Below are 25,643 nucleotides of genomic sequence, written 5' to 3'. Positions count from 1 at the left end.
AAAATTCTACACTACAAGCAACTGCACATTTTACAGCAGGGGTGTCGAATTCATTTTAGTTTGGGGGGCCACATTCAGACCAATTTGACTGATAACGACAACTCTCGATTTTGAGAATGTTTACATTTAATAAACTATTCTACAAATAAAAATAAATTTCTTAAGAAAGACAAGGGCAATTTGGCCTCATTGATGTTTAGATGCGGTTCAGTCCTGGGTGTCAAGTGTTCTGGCCAAAAAAAATGTACATTTATTTGACCAGGTAGATATCATTGTGATAAATAGACATTTTTTCAAGGGAGTCATGGCCTAGATAGTTAGTTTCCAGTGATTCTGCTCCATGCAAAAGGTGCAGAGTGGACAAAAACTCTTTTACCCAATTCAGTACAGAGGGCCACAGATAATCTTATGAACTGAAAGAGTAAGAACCAGCACTTCTCTGTGCAATTCCAATTATTGCTTTATGTATAAAAGTACACAAATGACTGGTCGTTTGGTGGCCAGAGCAAGCTATCCCACCCTGGAGTATAACTCACAGAGGTGTGTCCTCACGTTACAATTCGTCAAAATGACTTGTTGTTATTATAATTCACATTCGTGCCCATCCCACTCATTTATTTTTTCTCACTGACCCGTCCAGTATTTGTGATGAATTGAGAAAATTACTTTCATTGTCACGCACAGGATTCCTGAAGAACTGTCAGCCCAGAACTCTACGACTGTCAGTGGTTCCTTCTTTCAACTCCTCGTATAATATCGGTTGAATAGACTAGAAAATAATAAAATACCAAACTTTTAATTTCTAAGCACACTGGAAAAGACTAAATCCCTGTATGGTGTTTTACAGTTTTCTTGTAACCCTAATAACACAAAGGTTTTTGTAATTTAAAAATGAATGATTCTTTTGTGAGGGATCTGTCTGCTATTATTACAGACTTACTAGCTGGAATGCTGCATTTATCATTTATCATCTAGAGATGTGAGTATTGACCCAGAAATATTGATACATCCGATCTAGATCTTTTTAGAATCAATCTTCACATCAAGATGTCGATACCAGGTCCAATTTCACAAGAAATATTAATGACTTTTTTGACACCAAACCTGTAATCAATCCTAAAAAAAAAAAAAAAAAAAAAACATAAAAAACTTAAGATAGAGGGAGCGCAGGAAAACGTCCCCACACTTGCGGCAGCCCTTAAATTCAGAGCCGTAGACAATATCCAGGTAAAAAGTGAAAATACACCACAGTGCCCATCACAGGAACACACACACGTAGATCATGTCAACACGCTGTTGCTTCTTAATAAAACACATACACGGGAAATGATAGAAAATGTAGCGTGTAGTCTTTGTTGTCAATGGTCTGTCTTGTTCTAACCTGAAAAACAAAAAGAATTCTATGAAGTCCGAGCGGCTGTTCTTATTTTCATTTTTGTTTGAGAGAGACTTTATTTTTTTAAGATGTGATTTGCTCAGATCTCAAATCTGTCTTTAATTTCTCTGATTAAAGAGAAGTCTGGTGTTTGGCAGCTTGTTTAATTCTTATACAGAGGTATAAAATATATTTTTCATAATTACATTCACACATGTGCAATGTAAAAGTCATAATTTTCATATAAGCAAAAGTAACCATCTGAAGGTATCAATATCATTATCAGGATATTAGCCCTGGTATTACTTGGTATCGGATCGAAAGGAAAAATAGTGGTACAGCACATCCCTACCATATTCTTTTCATATATAAAGTATATAGGCACAACAATGTGTCTCAGTATTAACTAAATTTACTATTAAATTTTAAATATGAATTGTTTAAAAAATTCAAAGTTTACCTATCATCCCTTTATCATTAGCACTGCATTAAATGTAAAAATGTCACATCTTTTACAAAGAATAGTTTTATATAATTAATTAAGTATAGATGGAAAATGACTTTTTTTTTTTTTTTTTAATTATCATTATTACTGTTGCCGTGTAATTTTCCGTCTACCACATTTCCTCAGAGAGCCGCTGCCTGTCCCTGGGTGGGCTATTTCCGTGCACTTTCCACCCCTGCATACTGCGTAATGTATATCATGACTCCACCTCCCTGACCCGACACTATCAAAAAAAAGGTGGGAGAGAAGACAGCGCTTTCGTCAACTTTCCCTTTCATGTTCCCACACCTGGCTGTAGAGTGTCTCCGTCCTGCCTCGCCACATCAAATACAGGCTCCCAGGCAAACGCGCATTCACTTCACCCCCTCGAGGGTGACTGACTCAGCCAAAGAGCACATCTGCCCTGTTGTTTTTACTACCATTCCCATCTATACCTGCCTCCCGTTGCTCATCTGTCATCACCTGACAGTCAAGACACAAGAAGCCATGACATAGTTGTTACCATAAAAGGGCAGAGCATATTTAATCTCCTCTTCATGCCTGAGAGTTTAAAGGCTGCAGTGGGTTACTGATGTGTCAGGCGGTGGTTGCAACCCAGAGAGTACAGTTGAATCACTGTGAAAAGGTGTGGGTATATGTGGGAACTCATAACATGACCGACCTCTCATTTTTTCATTTCAGCGCTGACTGATTTTAATCAGGAGGAGGCTTTCTTTAACCTTTCTAGAACCAAAAATACATCAGCGAAGTACGAAGTAATGGATTCAACGGGGTGTTTAAACCGCAGTCATTAGCATCCTAGCTTAGAGTTGTAAACAAGAATTACTTTCAAGACTAACGCATCATTAAGCCTTTATAGGGCACTCATTGAAATACTTCAAAATTACAACCCTAGAGTGTCATTGTAGGGCATAAGAAGACTTTTGTATTTTTGCAACATTTTTCAAAAATTTTAATTCAAATTCAGAAAACTTTATCTGTCCCCAGGGGGCAATTAAGAGCACACAGAGCAGGAAACAAGACATAAGACTAAGTGGAAAAGCTAAGTTAAAAAATGTAATAAATAGATAAATATACTGGAATAAATATATACATAAAATAAAAAGAAAAACACACACACCTGGTGATGAGTAGTGCAAATATGAGTAGTGCAATGACAGAATATATCTAATGTATACATTTGGGTGCAAAAGTTTTAGGCAGGTGAAGAAAAAAAATGCTGTAAACTATGAATGCTTTCAAAAATATAAATAAAGATGTTTATTTTAAGTAATTTAAACTGAGAACTGGAACATTCATGAAGGGAGATTTAGCAGGAATGCTATATTAAGTGTAGCTAACTCAGTGTCACATGTGGAGCCATTAAGAGCATTTTTAAATCCCGCTTTTACAGGGTTCAGCTGGAAATAGTAAGAAGTCAGCCGCTGATGGCATTTTGAGCAACCTGTGGAGCTAACATTAGCTTTAATGGCTAGCTGGTTTCAACTTATAAAATCTGCTAATTAGTCATTTCAGAAAACAGCACTGCTGGTAAAGATTACAAGTCTGTTTTTCTAAATTTTTGTATTGCTCCAAGAGTTCTGATGGTAAATCTGCCACTATTATCACTCCACATATAAAAACAGAACTTCCGCTGTGGACAAATAGTTCCAGCTTCCTCGTGGCCTTGTAAATGTGAGCGCGTGGATGTGTGAGAAAGGCAGAGTTATTGTGTGAGGAGGCATAAATGCTGCTGTGATAAATACTGTGAGCTGTGTGTGTACGCTCTCGTACAGCTATCTTTCTGAGGACCAGTTTGAGTTCTGCACCATCGGAGAACACACTTGGGCAAAAACATTTTGTCATGTTCTCACCTTTTCATAAAAGTGCGTTTGTGGGTTACAACTCATGTTTTAGGGTAAAGGTTACAGTTAGGCTATGATATGGACTAGGGATAGGGTTAGGCACCTAGTTGAGACAGTTAGGGTTAGAGTAATGGGCTAGAGAATGAATTATGTCATTGAATGTCCTCACAAAGATAGCCATACAAGCAAATGTGTGTGTATGTATGTTCTTGTACAGATATTCTTCTGAGAACCATTTTGAGCATTATGCCACTGGAGGAAGGACATTTGTGCAAAGTGAGGACATTTTGCCCTGCTTCACTTCTTTACAAGGGTGAAGAGTTAAGAGTGGGTTTTAGGGTAAATGTTACAGTTTGATAATGGTTAGGATTTGGGTTATGCACTTAGTTGAGATGGTTAGAGTGAGGGTAAGGATCTAGGGAATGCAGTATGTCAATGAATGTCGTCACAGATACCGCTACCGCACAATGAAAACGTGTTACTGCGGGACTTTCTGACCACGATCGACCCGCCCTGGTGTGCTTTCAGACTGCCAGTCGTGGGCCTGACCTCCCGCTGTGAGAGCTGCATGCCTGTTTCTATTCTCCCACTCATACGTCATCGCGTTGACAATGTCATCATTACACATTTAAGTGCACATGAACACTGCGAGGTAAACAATGGACAGTATGGACGCTCCTTCAGAAGGCTGGTAATATTCGCAGAAATCACTGTGTCCTGTACAGTGCCGGTGTCTGCTGCTGAATCTCCTCTTCTCGGTGGATACTGAACAGGTCGCGGATCTCGCAGTCTTTCCAGTGCGCTGCCATGATCGACAAAAAAGGCGTGCCACAACGCAATATGGGCTGTATAACGCGCATGAGAAGCTCACATCAGGATTCCCTGATCAGTGGGATTTTCTAAACGTGACATAAGGTTAATTCACGTATCTGCTTCCAATAAAGACTGTGTGGTTACACAGCTCATAGCTCAGTGGTGTTCATTGTGTCTTTACAGTTAATAATATGTTACTTTTTTCCTTTTTGTTCAGACACGTATTTCTTAGAGAGTAGGAAGATGTTAATCGAACCTTGACATGTTTTGGCACAAACGTCCTCCTTCCTCAGAAGTACCAAGGCGTGACCATCCTGTCAGTTGTCACAGCTGTCAGTGTGCCAGGACGGTCACGCCTTCTGCAGTCTGTCCGCTTCTCCAGGACACTGCTCTAGGTGAGCATGAAGGCTCTCTCGTCTCTGTTCATTGTCCTTGGGCCCCGCCTCCTGACCTCAGTTGCTTTTCTGATCCAACGTTGGTGTCAGTCGGCGTTTGTGTGGACGACTCTGGCCTTGTCCCAATGTGTAGCTACTAGCTACACACTGTAGCAAGTAGCTACACATTCCATTTGTTGGATTGAAAACAAATAGAAAAAAATCTCTGCCCTACAGAGATCGGTCTTGGGGAGATCAACAGTAATACTGATTTTATGGAAGTGGACCAAAACTTTTCTCTGTTTTGAGATTTGAGTGAGCAGCTCTCACAGCCCTGGAGCTTCTACAATGACAGCCTGACAGGCTGTCCCGTGACAAAATCAGAACGCAACAGGCAGGTAATTTACCAGGAATCAGGAAGAAAAGTCATGGCAACCCTTTCACACTTTCAAAAAAACCCACGACGACCCAGGAGAACACAGGATTTTCGTGCAGTGTGAAAGCAGATAAATATAGCCGTACAAAGGTGTGTGTGTGTGTGTGTGTGTTTGTGTGAGATTCATCACCTCAGACTCATTACAGCAAAACACATCAGAGACTCCGTAGAAATCTGGATCCAAGTCAGGAATAGCCGGCGCTGGGTTGAATATTGTCTTTACTGTAACAAGAAACCAAGCAGTGTTCAGTGTTATTGACCACAGCGTCAGACGTCATAATCTGCAGTCGCTTAGGATGACATGCTGCCATTACCAAGGCTTTAAAATAAATAGCATTATTCTCCATAATGCAGCCAGTTATGGCTGTCGGCTCGCTTTCAAAAGGATCCAATTCTTGACAATGTCGCTCAGAGACACATGTTACAATTGAGCAATGTTTCTTTTCCCATTTCTGAGCCTCACTGCCAAGATCTTGCAATACCTTAATTAAACTTTCAACAGGAACAAAGGCTAACGGGCTACCGCTGGGGATTGCTCTCGCAAGCAGCGCTCAAATGGATAAGCCTCTATAAAAAGACACATTTTAAACAATTAAATTTGCATTGCCTTGTTGAAAAAAAAAAGCCCGGTGGAGAGCCCTCATAGCCTGTGGCATTTTGTGCTAGACCGTAACCCCTGCAGCTCCACGCTTGTATGTGTGGAATGACTCAACATGGGGTACACATATAACTGTATATATGTGTGTCTGTGTGTGGGTGAGATGAGTTGTGACCCTTTCTGTGTGTTAAGGAGCACAAGAGGGAGAGAGAGAGAGAGAGAGAGAGTGTTTGTCAGAAGTAATCCTCTGTACGTGTTGCACATCACTGTCTAATGCATATTCATGAGCAGAAAGCATTAATGCATCTAATACCATGATTTCTGTGTATGTGTGAGGATAAGCCCAGCTTGACGAAGCGATTAATTCTGATATCTCTGTGTACAAAATAAAGCCTCATGCAAGTGTGTGTGTGTGTGTCTGAGGGAAATATATGTTCAGCGTTGGTGACATCAAAGTCTGTTGTGCAAAAGTGTGTGTGTGTGTGCTGCGTTGACGTGTGTGTGTGTGTTAGCGTGGGCACACAAGAGAGCAGCTGCGTGGGTTTGCGCAGGGCTTTGGCCACCTGGCGCTTTGAGGTGGATGCTGGGCTGCTCGCGAGCGAAAGTGGATATAATGTCTGTGTCTCTTTTCCAACTCATACTCATACTGTATGGCATGAAAATCCATCTGAGCCGAGGCCGTGTCACAGACAAGTGACGCCGGGCTCTTCCTGAATCTCTGTCTTCCTCCCTCCAGCTCTAGCCCAACTCAACTGCTCCTCAGTTTGGTTTCCAAGATGAGTGTGAGAGAAATGTGATGCCTCCGTTTTGTGTAAAAGGAAGGATATCGGTCTTCCTTACCCCCTATTGTCAGTTCATTCTGTGTCTTTACATTCTTATATACTTCTTTTGATCATTATCACTTATAAATTATGAAACTTTAAGAACATACACACGTGCAAATTGTTTTTCACTAAGCAGACACATAGCGTTTGCATGTTGTGTTAATATCAGACTATCCATACTATTATGACCTGCTTAGCATCACAGCATCAGATAACACTATGTGTTTAACAGCATGCATTTTCTCTTTCCACTTATGTTACTATGTCGCTGGCACCTTGGGACCATTATAAAATTACACGTTCTGACAATAACTCATTCAGTCTCCCATGCATATGTTAAGTCTGCCTTCTAGTCGTCTACAACTCTATGCACTCTGTGGCATTCAGTCCCAGAGCAATTACATACTTCTGAAGAAGTTAAGAATATGAAACTTTTCTTTTGTAAGAAACGCAGGATTCCACATTTAAGAGAAGTCCTTGAAAGGCTTAGAACTGTTAAAGGACTGACAGCTACAGTGGCACAGGCACATGAATCAAGTGATTCGCTAAAACAGCCAGGCACCTAGTTTTAAACAAATATTAGTCAGGCACGGGAAATAGTGCATTTGCTAGGGTGTCATTTTTAGTTGTAGGTTAGTATATCTAGTGAGTATATCCAGTGGCAGGAACAGAATATTGCTGTAGTTAGTTAGAATATGGGACTGCCTCTTTATAAATAATATGACACCCACTGCAACACTATATTTAATGGGCATAATAGGTGTAATACTAATCAGACCCAATTCTTCTCGTCAGAATATGAGTCTGATAACACACCATTTGGTTTTCATTTGGGGCGTGTTACAACTTTTACAGTGAAAATAATATCTCTTCACATAATTGGGTAGACCTATAACAAATTAGTCATTTAGTTGTAACTAAATCCAACTCCATGGCACTCAGAAGTGTATGACTACGTTGCTGTTATTTTTCTGTCCATTTCATTATCTCAGCAAATCAAATCAAACCAATGCGGCAGCTCAAGACCAACTTTCCTCCACAAAGACTTTTTAATGCAGCATTCTCTCTCTCTAGTCCAACTATGGACATTTGTGGCTGTCTGGTATTGCCTCTGATCCCACAAACATAACCTCTTTGTCTAGCCATTAAATGAGTGAATTATATACCTATGCTATGTCATAGCAGCAAGAAGAGGGAATACAAAATACAGTGTGAGCAGGGGTTCGCAGAGGAAGGAAAATGCCAAAATGTTCTGCAATATCTGTAGAAAAGTTAATGTGAGGATTGACAGACAAGACACTAGACTTCAACCAGAACATGATCATTCAAGTTAACTGCTTGCCTATTATTGTAAGACATAACAACAAAAGTCCTTCATTTTTAACCCAAATTACGATCTTTCCCTAAACCGAAGTCCATTTAGCACCTGCACTTTATGTGGTGTCACACCGTGGTGAGGGTGTCTTGTCTTGGGGTTGTTTTGTCATGTCATTTCCTGTTTTATTTTGAAAAGTAACGCTCCTCTCGTTTCAGGTCACTTGCCCTTCCTCATGTGTCACAAATCTGATTGCCTTCCCTGATTCCTGATTGTGTCCACCTGTCCCCTATTTCCCTCCATGTGTTTAAGTAGTCTGTGTTCCCCTTGTCTTGTGCCAGAGTGTCGTCTTCGTCAACCTTCTCGTGCTTCGCTTCATGTTTTCTTCCCAAGCATTTTTCACGTAAGCCTGTGAATCCTCTCGGAGAGATTTCTTTGATTTGTTTAGTCTTTTCTTAGCTTTTTTCCTCAGTTCTGAGGTTCCCTCCATTCGGAGCGTTTTGTGTTTATTTTGTGAATTGTTTCTTCATTTTGAATTTTCCTCCCTTTGGAGAGTTTTTTGTTTTCCCTGATTTGAATTACGTCCAGGAATTTTTGTGGCCATTTGTTGTCCCTCTGTAAGGGATCTCTGTACATTCCAATTAAAGTCCCTAGTCATCTCTGCATACTGAGTCCTGAGTGCTGCTTCGAGTCCCGGCCTGACATGTGGGGTATATCTACCAATGTGAGAAGGTATGGACTAGCAACCTATATGTTGTTTAATTTGAAATACTTGTACGGATGTTGGTGTATTCTGTAGGTGTGATTTCATCTGGCCCACACATCCACTTTTAAATCCCAGCTCTGATCGTCCCCCAGTGTTTTATTTGACAGTATTTTAGTGAGTTCTAGCAAGGCTTCAACGCAGATCTATCACGGTGCACCCGAAACAATAATTTCTCTGTCTCTGTAAAAAAAAAAAAAAAAAAAAAAAAAAAAAAAAAAAGAAACCGCTTATTTGTACAGTTTTCTGTCTCATCCCTGAGGCGAGGGCTGCTGTTTTCCAGGAATAAATGGTACAAGAGAGAAGAGAATGACAAATGAGCTGCCCACTTTTAGTTTGTAGATATTCAATTTATTTGAAAAACTTGTTTCATCAAGCATCGGTTTTGTTCAATTTAGATTAGAGGCCCAAAATAAATATTTCTCCTTGGACATCATAAAAGTTCCTGCAGAATATTTATTTTCTGTAATCTTTCAGTTCTGCTGTTACGCCAGAGCTCTAGACTAGACCAAGACCGACGACTCTTTCAGGCTTCTCCAGCCTCATCAGGTGTGGATGGTTAATGTTACTGAGCCCATGCACCAACCAAACACACTTTTACTGCCAACGCAAAACCAGAATGGGTGTGAAGGGATGCAACATCTCACAAAAATCTATAGAACAACGTTGATTCACATGACCAGATAAACACCTGTTTATTCACAGTGCAATACAGTAAATTAATTTCCCTCCCACTCACACTTTTAGTTCCTCTCTCATTCTTAGAAGAGCAATCAGCAGTTTATCCCCTTGTTGCATTTGCATCAAACGTGTGACTGCATGTGGGCACAGCAATGCAACACACATGCCCATTAAGCTTGATTATGCTGCTAATTGGAGTAATTAGCATAACGTATGTAGTAGAGGGCAAAAGTGGCTTAAGTAACAGGCAGCCGTCAGTCACAACATCAAGTGAAGCAATTTGTGCATAGAACTTACTTAACACATGTTAAGATACTAATAGCTGTGTCTGCTCATTATGTCCTTTGAACAAACAAGGGACTCTCATGTACATGGTATGGGATTGTAAACTTGTTGCCAACTTCTGGCAGCAGATGTCATCTGCTGTATCCTACTTACAAAAAAATAAAAATAAAAAAAAATAAAAAATAAAAAACACTCACTAAAACACTTACTTTAGACCTGGGGTCTTCAACGTTTGTCAGGTCAAGGGCCGCCAAACTGATGGAGAGATTAAGTAGGGACCCCCTACCTACTGTACATACTGTACAATCTATCATGTTTAAATACACCGCTTTGTCAAAAAAGAACAATAGTTGCTGGTCTAACGGCAGCAAAAAAATAATTAAGATGGAAACCACCACATACGCTAGACATCTCTCATTGGTATATGACACTTATTAAATTGGTTGATCTGGAAATATATAAAGCCCCAATCCATAATAAGAACACATATTATTTTGGTACACAGCAGCAGAGGAAATTAAAACCAGACTTGCAAGATGATTTAAATTAATATATTTTGTCATAGCCCACCTCGTCGAATCCCTGATATTAAATGCATCTCGTTCTATGATTTGTTTTAAAAAATAATAAAAAATTGATCACAAAAACATCAAGTGAAGCCCCAACGATGTAGCGCATGCCATGTGAAAAGGACACATCAAGGAAGTATCAGTGAACGTGTGAAAGGATTACTCATGCTGTTGTCTTACTCAGGCTATTGTCAATAATCATATTACTATCTGGAGCCGTGGACAGAGCAGACAGAAAGGACACTACTGTGATGTAAACACAGTGTTTGTGCTCAGTGCTGATGTCAAATGCATAGGCCCAGTGTTGATTAAGTATGTGTGCATCACTACAGCAGATTGAGTGAAATCCCTAATACACTAATGCATGAAGGAATCTGATGTGTTGAGCTGCCCCTCCAGACGTCACGTTAACGGTTGCGTCTGTCTCAGGTTGCGTTGTTTTGCTCTCCAGGTGTTAATGAAACCACACAAGCACATACACACACACACACACACACACACACACACACACACAGATGCACACATGTGCTCACAGCTGTTGGGACAGATGTGGTAACACCGGGATGTGTGCACACTGAGTCACGTCTGGCTGCAGAGCTTGTGTGTGTATGTGTCATGACTCTGGGCTTTTATGCTCCCAGGTTCAAAGTCTGGTCGCGCATGAGGCGGAAGTGGAGCCGGAGAGGGTATCAGAAAGTAACCAAAAATACAAATGCCGCGGCCGATTTAGCAGGAAAGGTGGATGGAAAACAAGGTGCAGAGTGAAAACAGAGTAAGACCGAGATCAGTCACACACTCTTACATGCACGCACACACACACAAAAGAAATGAGTCATCAGTGAGTATGTGAAAGGGCTTTAAGAGGCTCTAATTGCATCTGGTGAGAAATATAATAGCGGCTTCTTGCTCAGACAAGGAAGAGTGGGAGGAAGATGGGGTGAAAACGGAAGAAGAAAGAAGGAGTGAAACTACACAACTCCTACCATTTCCTCACTCTTTACGACTAATTTAATTCCATTAACTTCTCAATATTGAATGGTAGGTGGCAATAAATTATGCAAATACATATCTTTTCCCACTCGAATAGCTACATACATGAAGAATAAACTCTTCCTGATAGGTTATCTTGACAAGTGTTTCTAAGAGCTGGCATCCGCAGTAAGCGTGACTCGATGGTGACATTTGCGTAATTTGAGTGCCGCTTCACCCCCGCGTCATTAAATCCCAGTCGCCAAACCCATTAACACCCAGTCTCTCCAGAGAACTCCATTTACGCAATGCTCTGGTGCGGCGTTGTCGAGCCAAGCGCCTTCGCTCGCCTTGCCTCTCTTCTGGCACCACATGCCATGCTTAATCCCGCGGCACGGCCGACACAGTGAGGAGGGGGGCTCGGGGAAAGAGGGTGGTGCTCGGCGAGGCCATCTGGGTGTCCCATCTGCAACGTGGTTATGGCTGCGACTCGTTCGTACTGGCAGCCTGCAGCGAGCGATTATGGACGACAGGCCTGATGACAGGGGCGAGAGGCTCCCCAGACGTCTCGGATGACGCGGAGGGCAGCTAATAATAGAACGCGGTTATAGATGATTAGCTCAGTATCCTGGTTATTGAAGAAAGGTTGATGGAGAGAGGAGCAGTGGGAACGGCGGTCTAACGCAGGGCTTGCTTGCCGAAGGGACACACGAGTCCGTTTTGTGCGTACGGATATAGTGGTTCATACATAATGCGGGCAGCGGAGACACAACAACAACAAACGCCTGTGATAATGTTATTTTTGTCCACCTCACACTTAAATTGATAAAGCGAGACAAGTCCGTGGGAGGCCTCACCCTGAAGAGTAAAGAAAAGTGTAACTGTGGAATACACACAGCAAAGTCAAATGACTCATTTCTAAGAACTTTCTACAACATCACAGTATTCTTGAAATGGCTTTGACTTACTTTAAAAGATGAGAGAAAGGATAAATCAACTTAATTCCCCCAAATTGAGAGCATAGGGACCTACCTACTATATGTGCTCTATATATTAGTACTATTTCTAAGTATACAATATGATATCTATATTATTCTATATACAGATAAAGAAAATAATCTACACACAGCTAAATGTTTTACCATTCGTGGAAAGTTTTGTCATTACGAGAACCTGACAGCGATCAGGATCAGGAGGTGAAACGGTGCGCTGTGGAGACAGCTCCTGTTATCGCTGAATGAGTGAAGTGCTGTCTGAAAGATAATGTGTTCTGGCTACATTTATCCCATTACTAAAATATGTTGGGTTCGTGTTGATGTGTATTCAAAGGAAGTCAAAGTTGTGAGGGAAAATTTGAAAAAAAAAAGAAAAAAGTATAAAAATGTATAATCAACCAAAGATTTTGTGACACCCTGCAGCGCCTCCATGGACCGCCTAGATGAAGCTCATGGAAGGGCAGTAAAGGCTTCCGCTGGCGCCACACAAAGCCACAGGTTCTACCTGTTGTGGCACCATTCGAAATGTAGGCTACTGTGTTTGTGCTGTTGTTGGTTATTCACCTTTTGAACAGTTACAGAAAGAACTGCTGGAGTGAAAACGAATTTCAATGTGAAGTCAATATCTGCGCCTCTCTCTTGTTCCTCTCATGTCTACCTTTTTTTTCATTTTGTACTTCTTCTGGTGATGTTTGGTCCTCCTTTCCGGTTCCAACTAACACTTCAACCATGTAGCGTGTACTTAACCTCCACGTTGGTTGAACTCCCACAACCTTTCATTCTCTGTAGACGGACAGAAGTTTCCTTTTCTTGTGAAGAAGTTATTTTATTTCTTTTGTAAATGACTGATTGGAGACTTGTATAAAAACTCTACTCAGCCAAGTCTGGTCCCCTGGCCAAAGCAGGCTCAACAGGGTCGAGAACAGAGATTTAAACAGAAGCACTGTATACAATCGTATTTTTGGCACAGACTTGAGGGTTTGGAACATAATGAGCATGCAGATGGCCTGCAAAGAAGCGGATTATATTGTGGAAATGTTTGAGAAGTTTCTATGAACATGTTGATACTGTTCTGGACACTTGTTTCCAATGTCCCTACTAGAATCCATAATAGCAACATGAATCCACAATGACCACAGTCTTCCACTGATACGCCCAACTAGTTTGCTCTTTCTTTAATAGATGAAGAAGAACTCTTGCAAAATGTGAATAAATACCTGTGATTTCTACAGTCAAAGGTAAAAGTAATCACCATATTTGGTGGAAAAGCAGACACAGGTAATGGAATGGAAATGGAACCACTTGTTCAGTGTTCTCCAAAAGTTCAATAATCATACGTCATGTATGCTGTACACATATACAAAGCAATTACACATGATGTGGACACAGCTACAGTGCATGGACACTTACTGACCTTTGTTGCCGTGAGCCATGCGTAGTGCCTGCAAGGACGTCTGCGGGCTGATCTCCAGCTGACACACCAACACTTTTGCATGACTGATGGCTGGGAGAGCTTTCTGCAGCTCCACTCCACCCAGCAGCATGTTGGCACCAGCCACGATCACGATGGCATTCTCACCTGCCCGTGGACACCCATAGAGACGTGTGAGGATACAACAGCCACATTATGACGAATGTGAGACTCCATGGGAACTCTCGGGTCCATAAATATGTGATGATATGTGATGTGAGAAACTGTGGTGACTTACTGCACGCTTTGGTTTTTATGAACTTTCACTTGCATAGAGTGGGAATGGTGAAGACTTTTCTAATGAGCTGTGCACCATCAAGACATTTGCTATGTGGTACAAAATCACTGCCGATTGTGCTGCATTTGATATCGCGACATCTTTGCTGTATCCAATATTCTTCATTAAAATACTTCAAATAATAACCCCAGTTTTAAACACAACCGCTGTTTTAACTGACCTTTTTCACACCAATGAAAAATGCCAAACATTCATCATTTTGCAGCTATTCATTCTCTTGCAATTCACCACTTCCATCCTCGCCTCTCTGTTACAATGAATGGTTAAAAAAAAAGTGATGCAAATCCCAGAAGGTTTCCATGAGTCATGGGCATTTAACGTTACCTGACTGAGACATGACAGAAATTGCTCTCTGTGCGGAAATAACTGATCAGACTAAAACCTGTGGATACTCTGCATGATTTGATGTAGTTGTGTGTGAGTATAGTGATTACAGCCTCTTGAGCAGTGGTGAGTCAGTGTCATTACTCAATACTTGAGTGTATTGTATGTGTATGTAAAAAAAAACAAAAAGAGAGTGTGTGTGCTGATAGCTCGCATGCACCCCTGGCTGTACAAGCAAGAGATAATTTCTACAACTCAAAGAGCTTTCAGGATCTCGGCATGGCACTGCAGGATAGCGTCAAAAGCATTTACCTGCATCGTTGACGGTGATGGAAGCAGCTCCTGTGGCTGCGTCTGAGGTCTGTTCTACGAAGTCTAAGACAGAAAATGAAAGGTAGACAACAGAATTTCAAACCACCTCTTATTTGTCTGTCCTGCAAAAAAAAATAATTTATGGCATCTTCCGCAAAACGCATGACTGGAAAACAAAGTGTCATCATGGTAGTACTAATTGCTTGGAGTGTGTTTGGCTTACAACACTTGTAATCTGTCTGTGTATTGAGGACAACTTTCAAAAAGCAACCAAACTTTCAACGAAAACAAATCAGTGTCTGCAAAAATATGGTTCACTTTCTTGTGTTTCCAAAAAGCCTTGAGTAACTACAAAGAATTGAGAAAATACAGTCAAAAACACGTTGCTTTGTATGTGAACTTCCATGAAATGCATCATGGAAATGGCAACCAATTTGGCAGGCAATCTAAAAACTCCTCTATCTTACCTGTGTGCACGCCGTTGTCCTTGAAATTCTGGATGTAATTGTCTCCAAAGAAGTCTTTACCAACCTAGAAAAGATTGAAGGCAAAACGATTACAACAAAGACAGTGTCAAGCGGGGTCAGACTTGGTTAGCGGCAACTTTTGAAAAGTGGTATACTCAAATCTCAGTTGGGCTTGATTTTCGTGTGCCCTGCCAGCATACTGGCATGGTGCCGCCGCCGAACATGTGCAAAGACGAACACACAAAGTCAACCAGCGCACACACGCACAAACACACGACCAGCTGCGCCAAGCCTTGAAGACACGATAACCCCGCCTTCACGCCTCTTCATGCCCACCTCGCTTTCCTTTCTTTCCCTTCTGCCCCTCTTCCCCTGATCCGCTCTGGGATGTCCACATCTGTAGCTACTTTGGGTTGTGGAAGGGGTCCCCACCTTGCCCCGAGGCGCCTACTTCGAACCCACGCTTTCCAAAAAACGTGCCAAAACGCGGGCACTTCTAGCTAACTGCGATAGTGGGTTGGGATGGTATTGGCTGCTTGGCCCCATTCTCTTTGAAGAGCGGCCTTCCATCTTGGATGCGTTTGACAAGCCCGGGTGTCTATTTTTGGGTTCTCCCCATGCCCGGAGAGCTCCTCCCGCACTGGGCTGTTATCGATCGGGCCTCTTTGTTCTGACAGAGGTGGGGCTTCGGTGCGTTAGTGCTCAGGTTGAAAGGGCACACTGAGCTTACTGATTGGAGACTCTGGGTTGTATGGTATGGGAATAAGCTTGTTTGAAGGCGTGCAAGCGTGGGTGGGCGTATGCATGCAGTATGGTATTGATCAAGAGAAAATGAGGCACCGAGAATTGATGTAGTGAAATGACTGAAGTGTGAACGAAGCTGTTCAGTCGTTAACCAGTTGGTGGTTTATGGTAGCTGATGGCTCATTATTTGTGCTGAGCAAAACGGACAAGCCAAAAGTTAGAAAAGCAAAATTTTAGTTATTTATTTATTTTAAAGACACGCTCACGTTAACGCTAAAATTCAACTAACCATGACGAACCGTAACCACAAACATGTCGTACCTTGCAAACCATTGCAGTTTTGACCCCCAGCCTGGCAGCCTGTATGCACTGGTTGGCCCCCTTTCCTCCAAAGCCTATAAAGAACTTCTGACCGTGGATGGTTTCCCCTGCTTTGGGTAGCCTTGGTGCCTGGCTGAAAGGTAAAAAAACAGTGGAGACAAGTTAGTATCGCTGAATGAGTAGACACAAGAAGTATTGGATTTTGACATCCATTCTTCAAAATCCCAACAGTCCCTTCATACCACATACAGAAGTTGCAAAAACTTCCATCAAACTTTTTCATCTAGCACTGGGGGTGTTAAAATGTGAACATAGCCCTTCAGGGCCAAATCATTCCCTGGTTAAGGGATGACTGGAAAATGTGCAAAAACACACAAGAGGTTTCTGAGGAGTCTGCTGAGGATTATATCTGTTGATCATGTGAAGGTCTTTCACAGAAAAGGTCAGCGAAATGGAAATACTGCTGGAGTGGAGCATTGCAAGCTTGTTTCCATGAGTGATTTTCCACTGTCACGTATTCTTGCTTAAACTCAACAGTAAGTAATAAAAGCAAAGCCTCACATGGTCAAAGTTCCACAATACCTAGACATTCAGTCACATATAGGCTACTGTGCCAGTGCTAGTGTACTGAAATTTGCAAATGATGCAACCAGCAAATCCCATAGATGTCTCAACTTGACACTGGACGCACTAGTAATGGCTGACTCATCAAGGTTGGTCAAGTCCTGCCTCTCCCCCTTGAGGCTGATATGCCACAGGTGGGTGCCTTCAGGAGGAGTTGTCTGTTCCATGATTGCTCCGATCATAGAGTGTCTGGTGAGTAAGACAGGGGAGAGACAACAGACTGCTTCATGCTGTAAGACAAGAATCTAAGGTTTGGCCCTGGGCAGTACTGGCCTGGGGCCAAAGGGTTTGCAGGTGGCAAAATGTTGTCATAAACTTGTTTTTCACCCAGTTGTTGCTTGTGTGTGCGCACTTGTTTGTGGCAGGTGTGCAGTTACAGTAACTTCACTCAATCCCAGGATTTCCAGCAACTGAGGGGCTGGTGGCAAACACTGGAGGATGTTATAAATGCTTCTGTTTTTGCACCACCGTGTGAAAACACTGAAATACCCAGAGCTATGACAGGATGTAGAGTCAGTGAGGCTGAAATGCGGTGAGAAGGAAACAGAACAAAGGTGAACACATGAAAACACATGCACACACTGTTTCTCCGAGCACACGTCGCGTATTCTATATGCTCGCATCAAATGCACAAGTTTATTCAAAGAGGCTATGTTTTGACATGTTAGCCATGTGCGCTAAAATGGGTAAGGGCACCTATCGCAAAGACACACCAACAATACAGAACAACACACAACATATTACAGCATGATGTCCACCTACAAGCACCTCCAATGATTACAAAGGAGGAATCTTTTATGTTGCTAGACTCACAGTTGCACAGCTAAGGATGAAACAGGCTAGCTGTTTCTAGCTGTCAGTTTTTGTGCTTTGCTAAGTTACCTAGCTTCTACCAGAGATTTCCATTTTGCCATAGGAGACGATTGTGCAGATGCTGATCATGCCCTCTTACTTAATGAGAAAGCAAATGTCCTGAAATGTCAGAGTATACATTCACCCATCACTGGATGCTGATGCTTAAACTTGGGGCTACCAGGGACAGTTCTTATCAGAATACGAGCCTGGTAACACTCTGTATCTCATTATCAATAATTGCAAGCAACTGGATATCCCTCCAACCAAACAGAGCCATTTTGTTGTAAACAAATTAAACTCCACGGACCTCAGATGACGTGTATGACTATGTCACCGCTATTCCTCAGTTCATTACAACGGAGAGCTGCTCAAACGATTGGTTTGACTGGCCCGACAAATGTTTGCCAGAGCATAATCAGCTCCCAACAAACCGGTTCCAGACCAACTTTCTACCACAAAATATCTTACGGGCAGGGAGGTTCATATCTGTGTTCATATTCAATATCTCCAACTATGAAGATATGGCCAGGAGACTATTAGTTTAGCTTTACATAAAGACTGGAAGCAAGTAGGGAACAATCAGCCATGTTCTCTATGCCTATGTCACAAAGCAATACAATACATTTGGTTGAAAATATATTATAAAAGCTAAGCAACGCAGTGATCAAAGGGAAAACATGAGCATGAGAATATGCATATTCCCAATTTATGAATCTAACTATTGAGCCCAGGCTTCTTTAGGTCTTTTGTATGATGCTAGTGTGATAGGAAGGCTTCTTGTCTTCTTCTTCTGGATAATCATGGAAAAATAAACACTTGTCTGTGTTCTTCAAACACAGGTCACTAACCAATGTTCCGCCTTTCAGCCTTTCATCGTAATGCACAGGAAACTGATTTATTTGTTCTTAACATTTGCTGACATTTAGAGAGGTATTTCTTAAATTGTCCTAAACAGTATAACATTTGCACATTTTACAGAAAAAAAAAAACAACACAAAAAAACAACAACAACACTGCCATTATGAGGTTTTAGCATAATGGCTCCACATTTGGCCGACAGGCACCTGATGCCAGAGAACTGACAGGTATGATAAACAGATTTCCAAATTCTTAAATAAACCCACCCACACCTCTTCAAGCCCTGGAGAGACACTTGGCTATTGTTGTCTGTGGCGAGCGCTGCAGCACAAACAGGGCAGTTATGTGCTAAAGTGCAACCTCCGTGCGTTTTCTCCCACGGAACCAAAAGGCCAAAGCAGGTGTTCAGTGACGTGGAGTGTTTGCTTTGAGGCCGGCTCTCATTTCCCACTCCTCCGTCTCTATTAAAGTCATTCCTCAGCAGTTGGTGAGCAACAGGGGGAAGCAGACGTGAACAAAAACAAATCGACATGTTGTTTTTTTTTTTTTTTAAGTTTGAACTAGAGCTCGTCTTTCCAGTTCCAAACACAACCTCCAGTGAACTTACTGCTTTCGAAATAAAATACACAGAACAAGGTCAAGCTTTTGCCTGAATTAATTAAAGTTTTTGTAGAACTGTGGTGTGGTAAGTGGGCATACTACATGGTTGTGTAATACAAAATAAACAATATAGCTAAAGTGTGATGACATTCAACTCATGTTGAGACTCAAACGAGTGGGTTTTCCAAGTTCAGGCACCACTAAGAGGAGACTTATTTGTTCTTTTCTTGTGTATATTTTCGACAAAGGTCTCCTTCCGGTAGATGAGGACAAGGTGGGGGGACTTGACAAAGAACAGGCTGCACAAGGACGACATACCTTACATGGGCACAGTGAACCGCTCTGCTAACAAGAGGTGTAGCAGTGTTGTCGCATACGTGGGTGTTCATTTTTGTGTGGTCACACTATTTGTTGGAACCATGTGCAGGTTGCCATTATTCGCTCGCTGGTCAGAAACAGCCTAGAACAGGAGATGTGACAAGCCACTCATCTAGCTGTTCAGTGTCTGAGCTGAGCTTTTTTTTTCTAGATCATTTTGGTGACCAGGCAGAATCTGTGCATACACAGACTGCACTGCCTCACAGGTATTAGACAATCACAGGTATTATAATATAATGTAAAAGATATAACATTGTAATACATATTGTGTTGGTTGTTTGAGCAAGAAAAAGCACATAAAAAAAATGTGCAAAAGAGAGTTCCCATACAGTTCTCCGATCTGTGCAAAGATAATAAGAGTGAAGAAGAAACAGATGTTTTTTTTTAAATTTTTTTTTTTAAATCCCTTCATTTTAAGAGCTCTCACGAGGAAAAGCAAAGGAATCAACGCACTAACCGCACATCTGACATGTGGTCTGAAAGGCTATGGAGGTCTAACTTTGTCCACTGTGGCGCATATGAAAATATGCTATCTAATTTAGCTTCTGCTACTGTCAGTTACGGCTGGGCAACTGACCTTCATTCTCATTAATAATTCATGAATTCATTCTAAACAAAATCATCTTTTGGTTCATGAAATGTCATAAAATTGTCAGAAAAAAAAAAAGGTCCATCACAAGTTGGCGTGTCAAGCAGCTTTAAACCCAAATTGTCAGAAAAAAAAAGAAAATAGAGAATATTTTCTATAAATATATTTTAGAAACCTGAATGAATATATACATGAATATACATGAATATATTTTATATTATCATTTTAAATTTGGGGAAACCTGATAGGTGCACACCACATGGGGCTACAATATTTTACTCCAAGTCACTTCAAGATCTATCGCTACCAAATAAATAAATTCAGAAGAAAGGAAGGAAGGAATCCTATGAGAAATTACTGTATTAAGAAATGCATGATTATAATGTTAATATTATGGTCCATAAAGTGTCATGAATTTGTAACTGTCCCCGTACCTATATGGATTGATTTGACTCCTTGCCCTTGACCTTTACTGTATGTACTTCAAATATATAAATAATTAATAATGAGATCACTTTAGCAGCTATTCTCTTTGAGACCATAAATCAAGGGAATGCACTAAGGCATCTTACAAAAAATTATTACATTAACAAACGTGAACTGATGTAAATTTGTAGGCGTAAGATTAATTATAGTTTAAAAAAAAAAATGAAAAAAGGTACAATTACTGCGGTAGGAAAAGGACTCACGGAGCAAACGCCTCCATGTCTCCACTCAGGAAACTGTGGCAGTAGGGGGCACTGTATGGCTTTGACAGTGGGTTAAAAGCCTGAACGGCTCAGCACCTCCACTTTGCGCGTCGCAGATATTAGATATTTAAACATAACCCTTTAGCGCCTATCAACATGCCCCACGGTCTGGCTGACGCATTTATAGCCACGTTACATTGGGTGTTTGTGCAGCAGAAGCAGACAGGAAAAGAGCGTGTGTGCTCCTCCGCAGACAATTGTGCTGCCACCCAAACACAGGCTGCTCAAGACAACAGGATTTCTAACTTCAAAGCCATGCATGTCACTTTGAAGGACTGCAGATGTATTACCCTATACACATTCATGACCTCCATCCCAAACACCACAACACACACACACACATTTTCTGTTAGCTTATTAGAGCCTTAATTGACAACTCATGTCCTTCAAAGCAGAAAGTCTTGGCCTGAATTACTAATGAGCAACAAAATAAATAGCCCCTTCCAAAAAAAATAAATAAAATACAGTAGAAGAAGAAGTCATGTGTTTCTGATATGTGGGGACTTCTGGACCAATCTGAGCGACAACTAAAATGTGACGACTTGTGTGTGTGTGTGTGTGTGTGTGTGTGTGTGCTCGCAAGACAGCCATAAAACTTTTCAATAGCACAGATTGTGTTATTTTTTATATTCAGATATTCATTTGCTGGCACCCGGGTGACAGATATTATTCCCAGGTTTTCAATAAAAACATAATTGAAGCTTCTGATCTGTTGCACAGGCTCAAACAGCACGCATCTTCACACTGACAGGAAGACATTTAGTTGGCTGGAGCCCATGAGGACTTTTGACATTAAAGCTGTTTCGTGTGTCGTTTGAGATCGTGTCATTGCTCACAAAGGTTATGGTAAATGAGGATGACAAATTGTTTTCAACTAACCCATTGTGCTGGAGCTGATGACTAACAATTTGTGGGAATGGATCCTTCTTGGCTCAACAAATCTCACCACGTATGAGGATGATGCAACACTGACATTTTAGCAGGCAGTAATTATACCAGATCATCTGCACACTTTGAATGTTTAAAACCAGAGCTGGATTTACCATTAAATGAAACCACCTGCGTCCTCTTGGGGGTAATGATTTGCTTTTCAACCTAATTTATAAATTTTAATATTTTAACACAGCAGCTTATGTGTTTTGAACGATGTCCTGAAAGACTATTTGTGCTACTGGCAGTGTTTTGTATGTTCAGTGGGAACATGTGTTGTGATTTAGCAAAAGGATTAGAAGCAGGAGTCTGCTTACTATTACTGCTGAACGGCCTGAAAGCTGTTGAGCCAAACACTCTCAGACTACTGATGTTCCCAAAAACATTTTCTGGCTTTTAAGACCAATACTGAAAAGACAGCAGCGTCGTCTAACTTTAGAACACTTCCTCTATTCTTGTGGGCAGGACTGCAGAGTCCATTTCAAGCCGTGATGGAAAACACCCCTCAGCCTATATGCCAAATTTTCCACAGGCGTACATGTCAAAATTAAACCCCTTAAGGAAACCGGCGGTTGTGGTGGATAATAATAATAATAAAGGGAAACACGTTTTAGGTAAGGACAATTGACCATTTGCAGAGCAGCATCCTCTAAGTTACTGCTGCTACGCCCGAGCTTTCCGCTCCCATGTTGGATGCAGTTTACACCAACATTGGCACGGTTTAATTCCTATTCTATTTCCAACAAAGCCATAAAAAACAGGCTTCTCAATCCTAACGATTAAGTTGACACTGCAAATCTGAAACAGATTCTGTGCTGCAGCTAGCTGCCTAATTACGCAAACGTTAGTTTCTTCCAATGTTTCCTGCACTTATGTAATCTTATAAAAGAAGACCTAAATTTGAACTTGGTGGCTACATATTCTTTATGGGCATCCTTGTATCAGAGTATTGAACTGACTCAATCCTCAGCCTAAATGCCAAATTTACCACAGGCGCTTTCATGTGCTATAGCTAGCAACCGAATCACGCAAATATTAGCTTCTTCCATCTTTTAAAAGAAAAATTTGAAATTGGTGGATACATATTCTTTATGTACATTCTTGTAGCAATAATAGTAAGTGATTCATTCTAATTAATTTGTATTTTCTTGGGTCTAATATTTTTTGATGAACCAGTGCTATTTTGGATAATGGTGACGGTGATGGATGAATAATGAATTTAAAATCCGGAAAGAGCAGGAAAGACCTGCTAACCTTGAAAATACCACGCAGTGTCTAGTCTTCTGTATGGCGGCCATAAACCAGACTTTGTTGACAAAACCTTCACGACTGCAAGCTAATAAGATGACGAGGTGCTGCTTGACTTCCCAACAGTTACATCAGTAGGTAGCATAGTTAGCGGAGCATGCTAATGATTGCAGTTCACATGAACAGCAATCCATCTCAGTCCATTCCTTGCACTTTTGTTCTTACGATTACAGTTTGAGGAGGGTTTAAAAACTGCATAAAAAAACTTATAAGCCTTTATAATAAAGTCAATATCTCAAATATAATATATAAATTAGGCCGTGTTGCACTTTTTGGAGGCAAAAGTCCCAAAAATCTAAAAATCGCACAATAAATAAAAAAAACTGTAAGATCTACACTAAAGTTAACATTTAGAACACACAATAAAAACACATACATAAAATAAATCTGTGCAGAAAAACTATGCAGTAATTGTTTGATTTAATCAAGTTTTAGAGACACAATTGAGCTGTAAAGTTTTATTTGACAGGAAAAACACAGTAGATTATATCTTATTAGATCTTATAATTTCACAGAAATACTTTCAATACTGTTGTAATCCCTTAAATCGCATTTTTTAAATATCCCACAAATCAGCTGAATATATTAAACATCAACACACAAGATTCAGCCCCAAAGGTTGAGCAACTGTGTTTAACATTCGAGAAATATATTTCCTAATATGGGAATGAAAACTTGCCCAATGTGCTGCTTCCTGTTGGGTCCACCTGAGGAAGCAGAGGAGTTTCCTGAACCCAGATTTGGCTGGAGATTTTCTACTCAGCGTTTTTGATTTAAAAAATAAATAAGAGTTATAAGGATTTACTCACCTCACCAAGTCAGTCATACAGGAGCCGACCACCACGACATCAAAAGCTTCCTCAGCCATGATCTGGTGACCAAGACACACATTTGTGTCATTTCTACATCAGCAACTCTTCTTTCCGGACATAAAATGTTTTTTAAGGTTATATTCATTTAAAGTATGTGTTGACAGAGGAGATTCTTGAATTTCTCAGTGTTTGCTGTGCCCTTCCTGTAAAACCTGTGCAAAAATGAGGACACCTTGGAGGCAAAAATATGTAAAGCAGTTTCTCCACCACCTCCAAACAAATATCGCTCAATTTTATTTATCTCCCCACATTAGCATGAGCTTGACTGAGACAAGAAGAAGGTAAAAATAGAGCATTCTTCATTGCCTGAGTTGGACATATTCCAATCTCCTTGGTGGTGGAGAATGGGGCGGAGGGGGCATTTCAATGCTGTTCCACGTGAACGCACCACAGCCCAGCAAAGTCTTTAATTAATTCAATCCTCGGCTTGTATTGGAGCTAATGCTAGTGTGTTAATCTCTTCAAATCTCTTCCTAGGCAGTGGAAGACTTGGAAAGCCTAGCCGCTGGCTCTAGGATGGCTCAATTCTCTCTCCTACATCTCGCAGAATATTGTCTTCCCTACATGCAGGCAGCCTGAAAGTCTCCACCGGAGGAGAATGTTAGGGTATATGCAGGCCTTTCCTGACCACTTCAAACAGCAGGGAACCCCCCGAAAACTCTACATCGCTTGTTGAATTTGAGCTGACTTTTTAAACAGTGGCTGACCAACCTCAAGTTGTATTTGTGTGTGCAGTTAAGTGTGTAAGATTCCACTCAGCTTCAGAAAGAAACAAACAAACACGTGTTGGATGAGTATCTTTGCACAAACTGAACAACATGTGCTCTAAAATGACAATGTGATGCTTTCAAAAGCTTGCAAATCAAAGTTGCACATGGTGGGTTAAGCGATTTACACCAAGTCATCAAGCAAAATCCAAAAGAGAACACTGTTTTAAGAGGCTTGCAAGAGTACATATTTTGCCTATGTCTGTCTGAGGAGTCAAGATTTAAATGGATAATTATTGTTATTATGATGATAAGACCATTTGTGTACAAAAAAATCCCTTTCATGAGTTAAGATAACGAACAGCAATCACCAGAATTCACTGATTGAAATGTACCCTCGAAAGCACACAGTTTGTGAAAGCCCTTTTTTATCAGGATTGCAATTTCCAAACCATTAAGTAAAAATGAATGCTGACCTAATAAGACAGCTGTTCGTAACTCAGAAAGAATGACACCCGTAATGGTTGGATGTTAACGAGACATTCAATGTTTATGCTCAGGCTGTAATCAGGAATTCTGAATCAGCACCACGAATGTGGAATTTCCCAGATGTGAATCAGCCGAACTACCCCCATGAAAAACCACCACAAGTCTTGCCACAGGCATTATTAGTGCTGTATTCACCCTGCATTTTTATACACAAAGTTTCTACAAGCAAAACACAATTCTCAGCACATGTTTTCTAAGAGGTGTTTTCAATGGTGTATGATAAGAAATAGTCAACAGTCATCAACCATGCAAGGTCTTAATAGTATTTTACCACTTTTCCTATAAATAAAAATTGTTTTATTTCAAAGGGGGGTGTGAAGCTGCTTTTGGTGAAATCAAAT

General features: G+C 40.9%; 1 protein-coding gene across 2 annotated transcripts in view; it reads right to left on the bottom strand.

The window, feature by feature from the left end:
• The window catches only part of rbks (ribokinase), a 39,457-nt gene that overhangs the window by 12,443 nt on the left and 1,371 nt on the right, over positions 1 to 25,643 (bottom strand). For both annotated transcript variants that reach the window (XM_047610416.1, XM_047610417.1), the window contains exons 2-7: positions 23,984 to 24,045; positions 16,284 to 16,416; positions 15,219 to 15,282; positions 14,752 to 14,814; positions 13,761 to 13,925; positions 5,478 to 5,569 (exon numbers count right to left, since the gene is read on the bottom strand). In XM_047610416.1, coding sequence (XP_047466372.1) covers positions 5,478 to 5,569; positions 13,761 to 13,925; positions 14,752 to 14,814; positions 15,219 to 15,282; positions 16,284 to 16,416; positions 23,984 to 24,042 — 576 coding nt within the window. In that variant the 5' untranslated portion in view covers positions 24,043 to 24,045. The remainder of the gene's footprint in view (positions 1 to 5,477; positions 5,570 to 13,760; positions 13,926 to 14,751; positions 14,815 to 15,218; positions 15,283 to 16,283; positions 16,417 to 23,983; positions 24,046 to 25,643) is intronic.

This window comes from Mugil cephalus, chromosome 17 (genome assembly GCF_022458985.1).
Source record: "Mugil cephalus isolate CIBA_MC_2020 chromosome 17, CIBA_Mcephalus_1.1, whole genome shotgun sequence".
Taxonomy (NCBI): domain Eukaryota; kingdom Metazoa; phylum Chordata; class Actinopteri; order Mugiliformes; family Mugilidae; genus Mugil; species Mugil cephalus.
The sequence above is the reverse complement of the archived record's forward strand: the minus strand, read 5'-3'. Positions and strand labels throughout refer to the sequence as shown.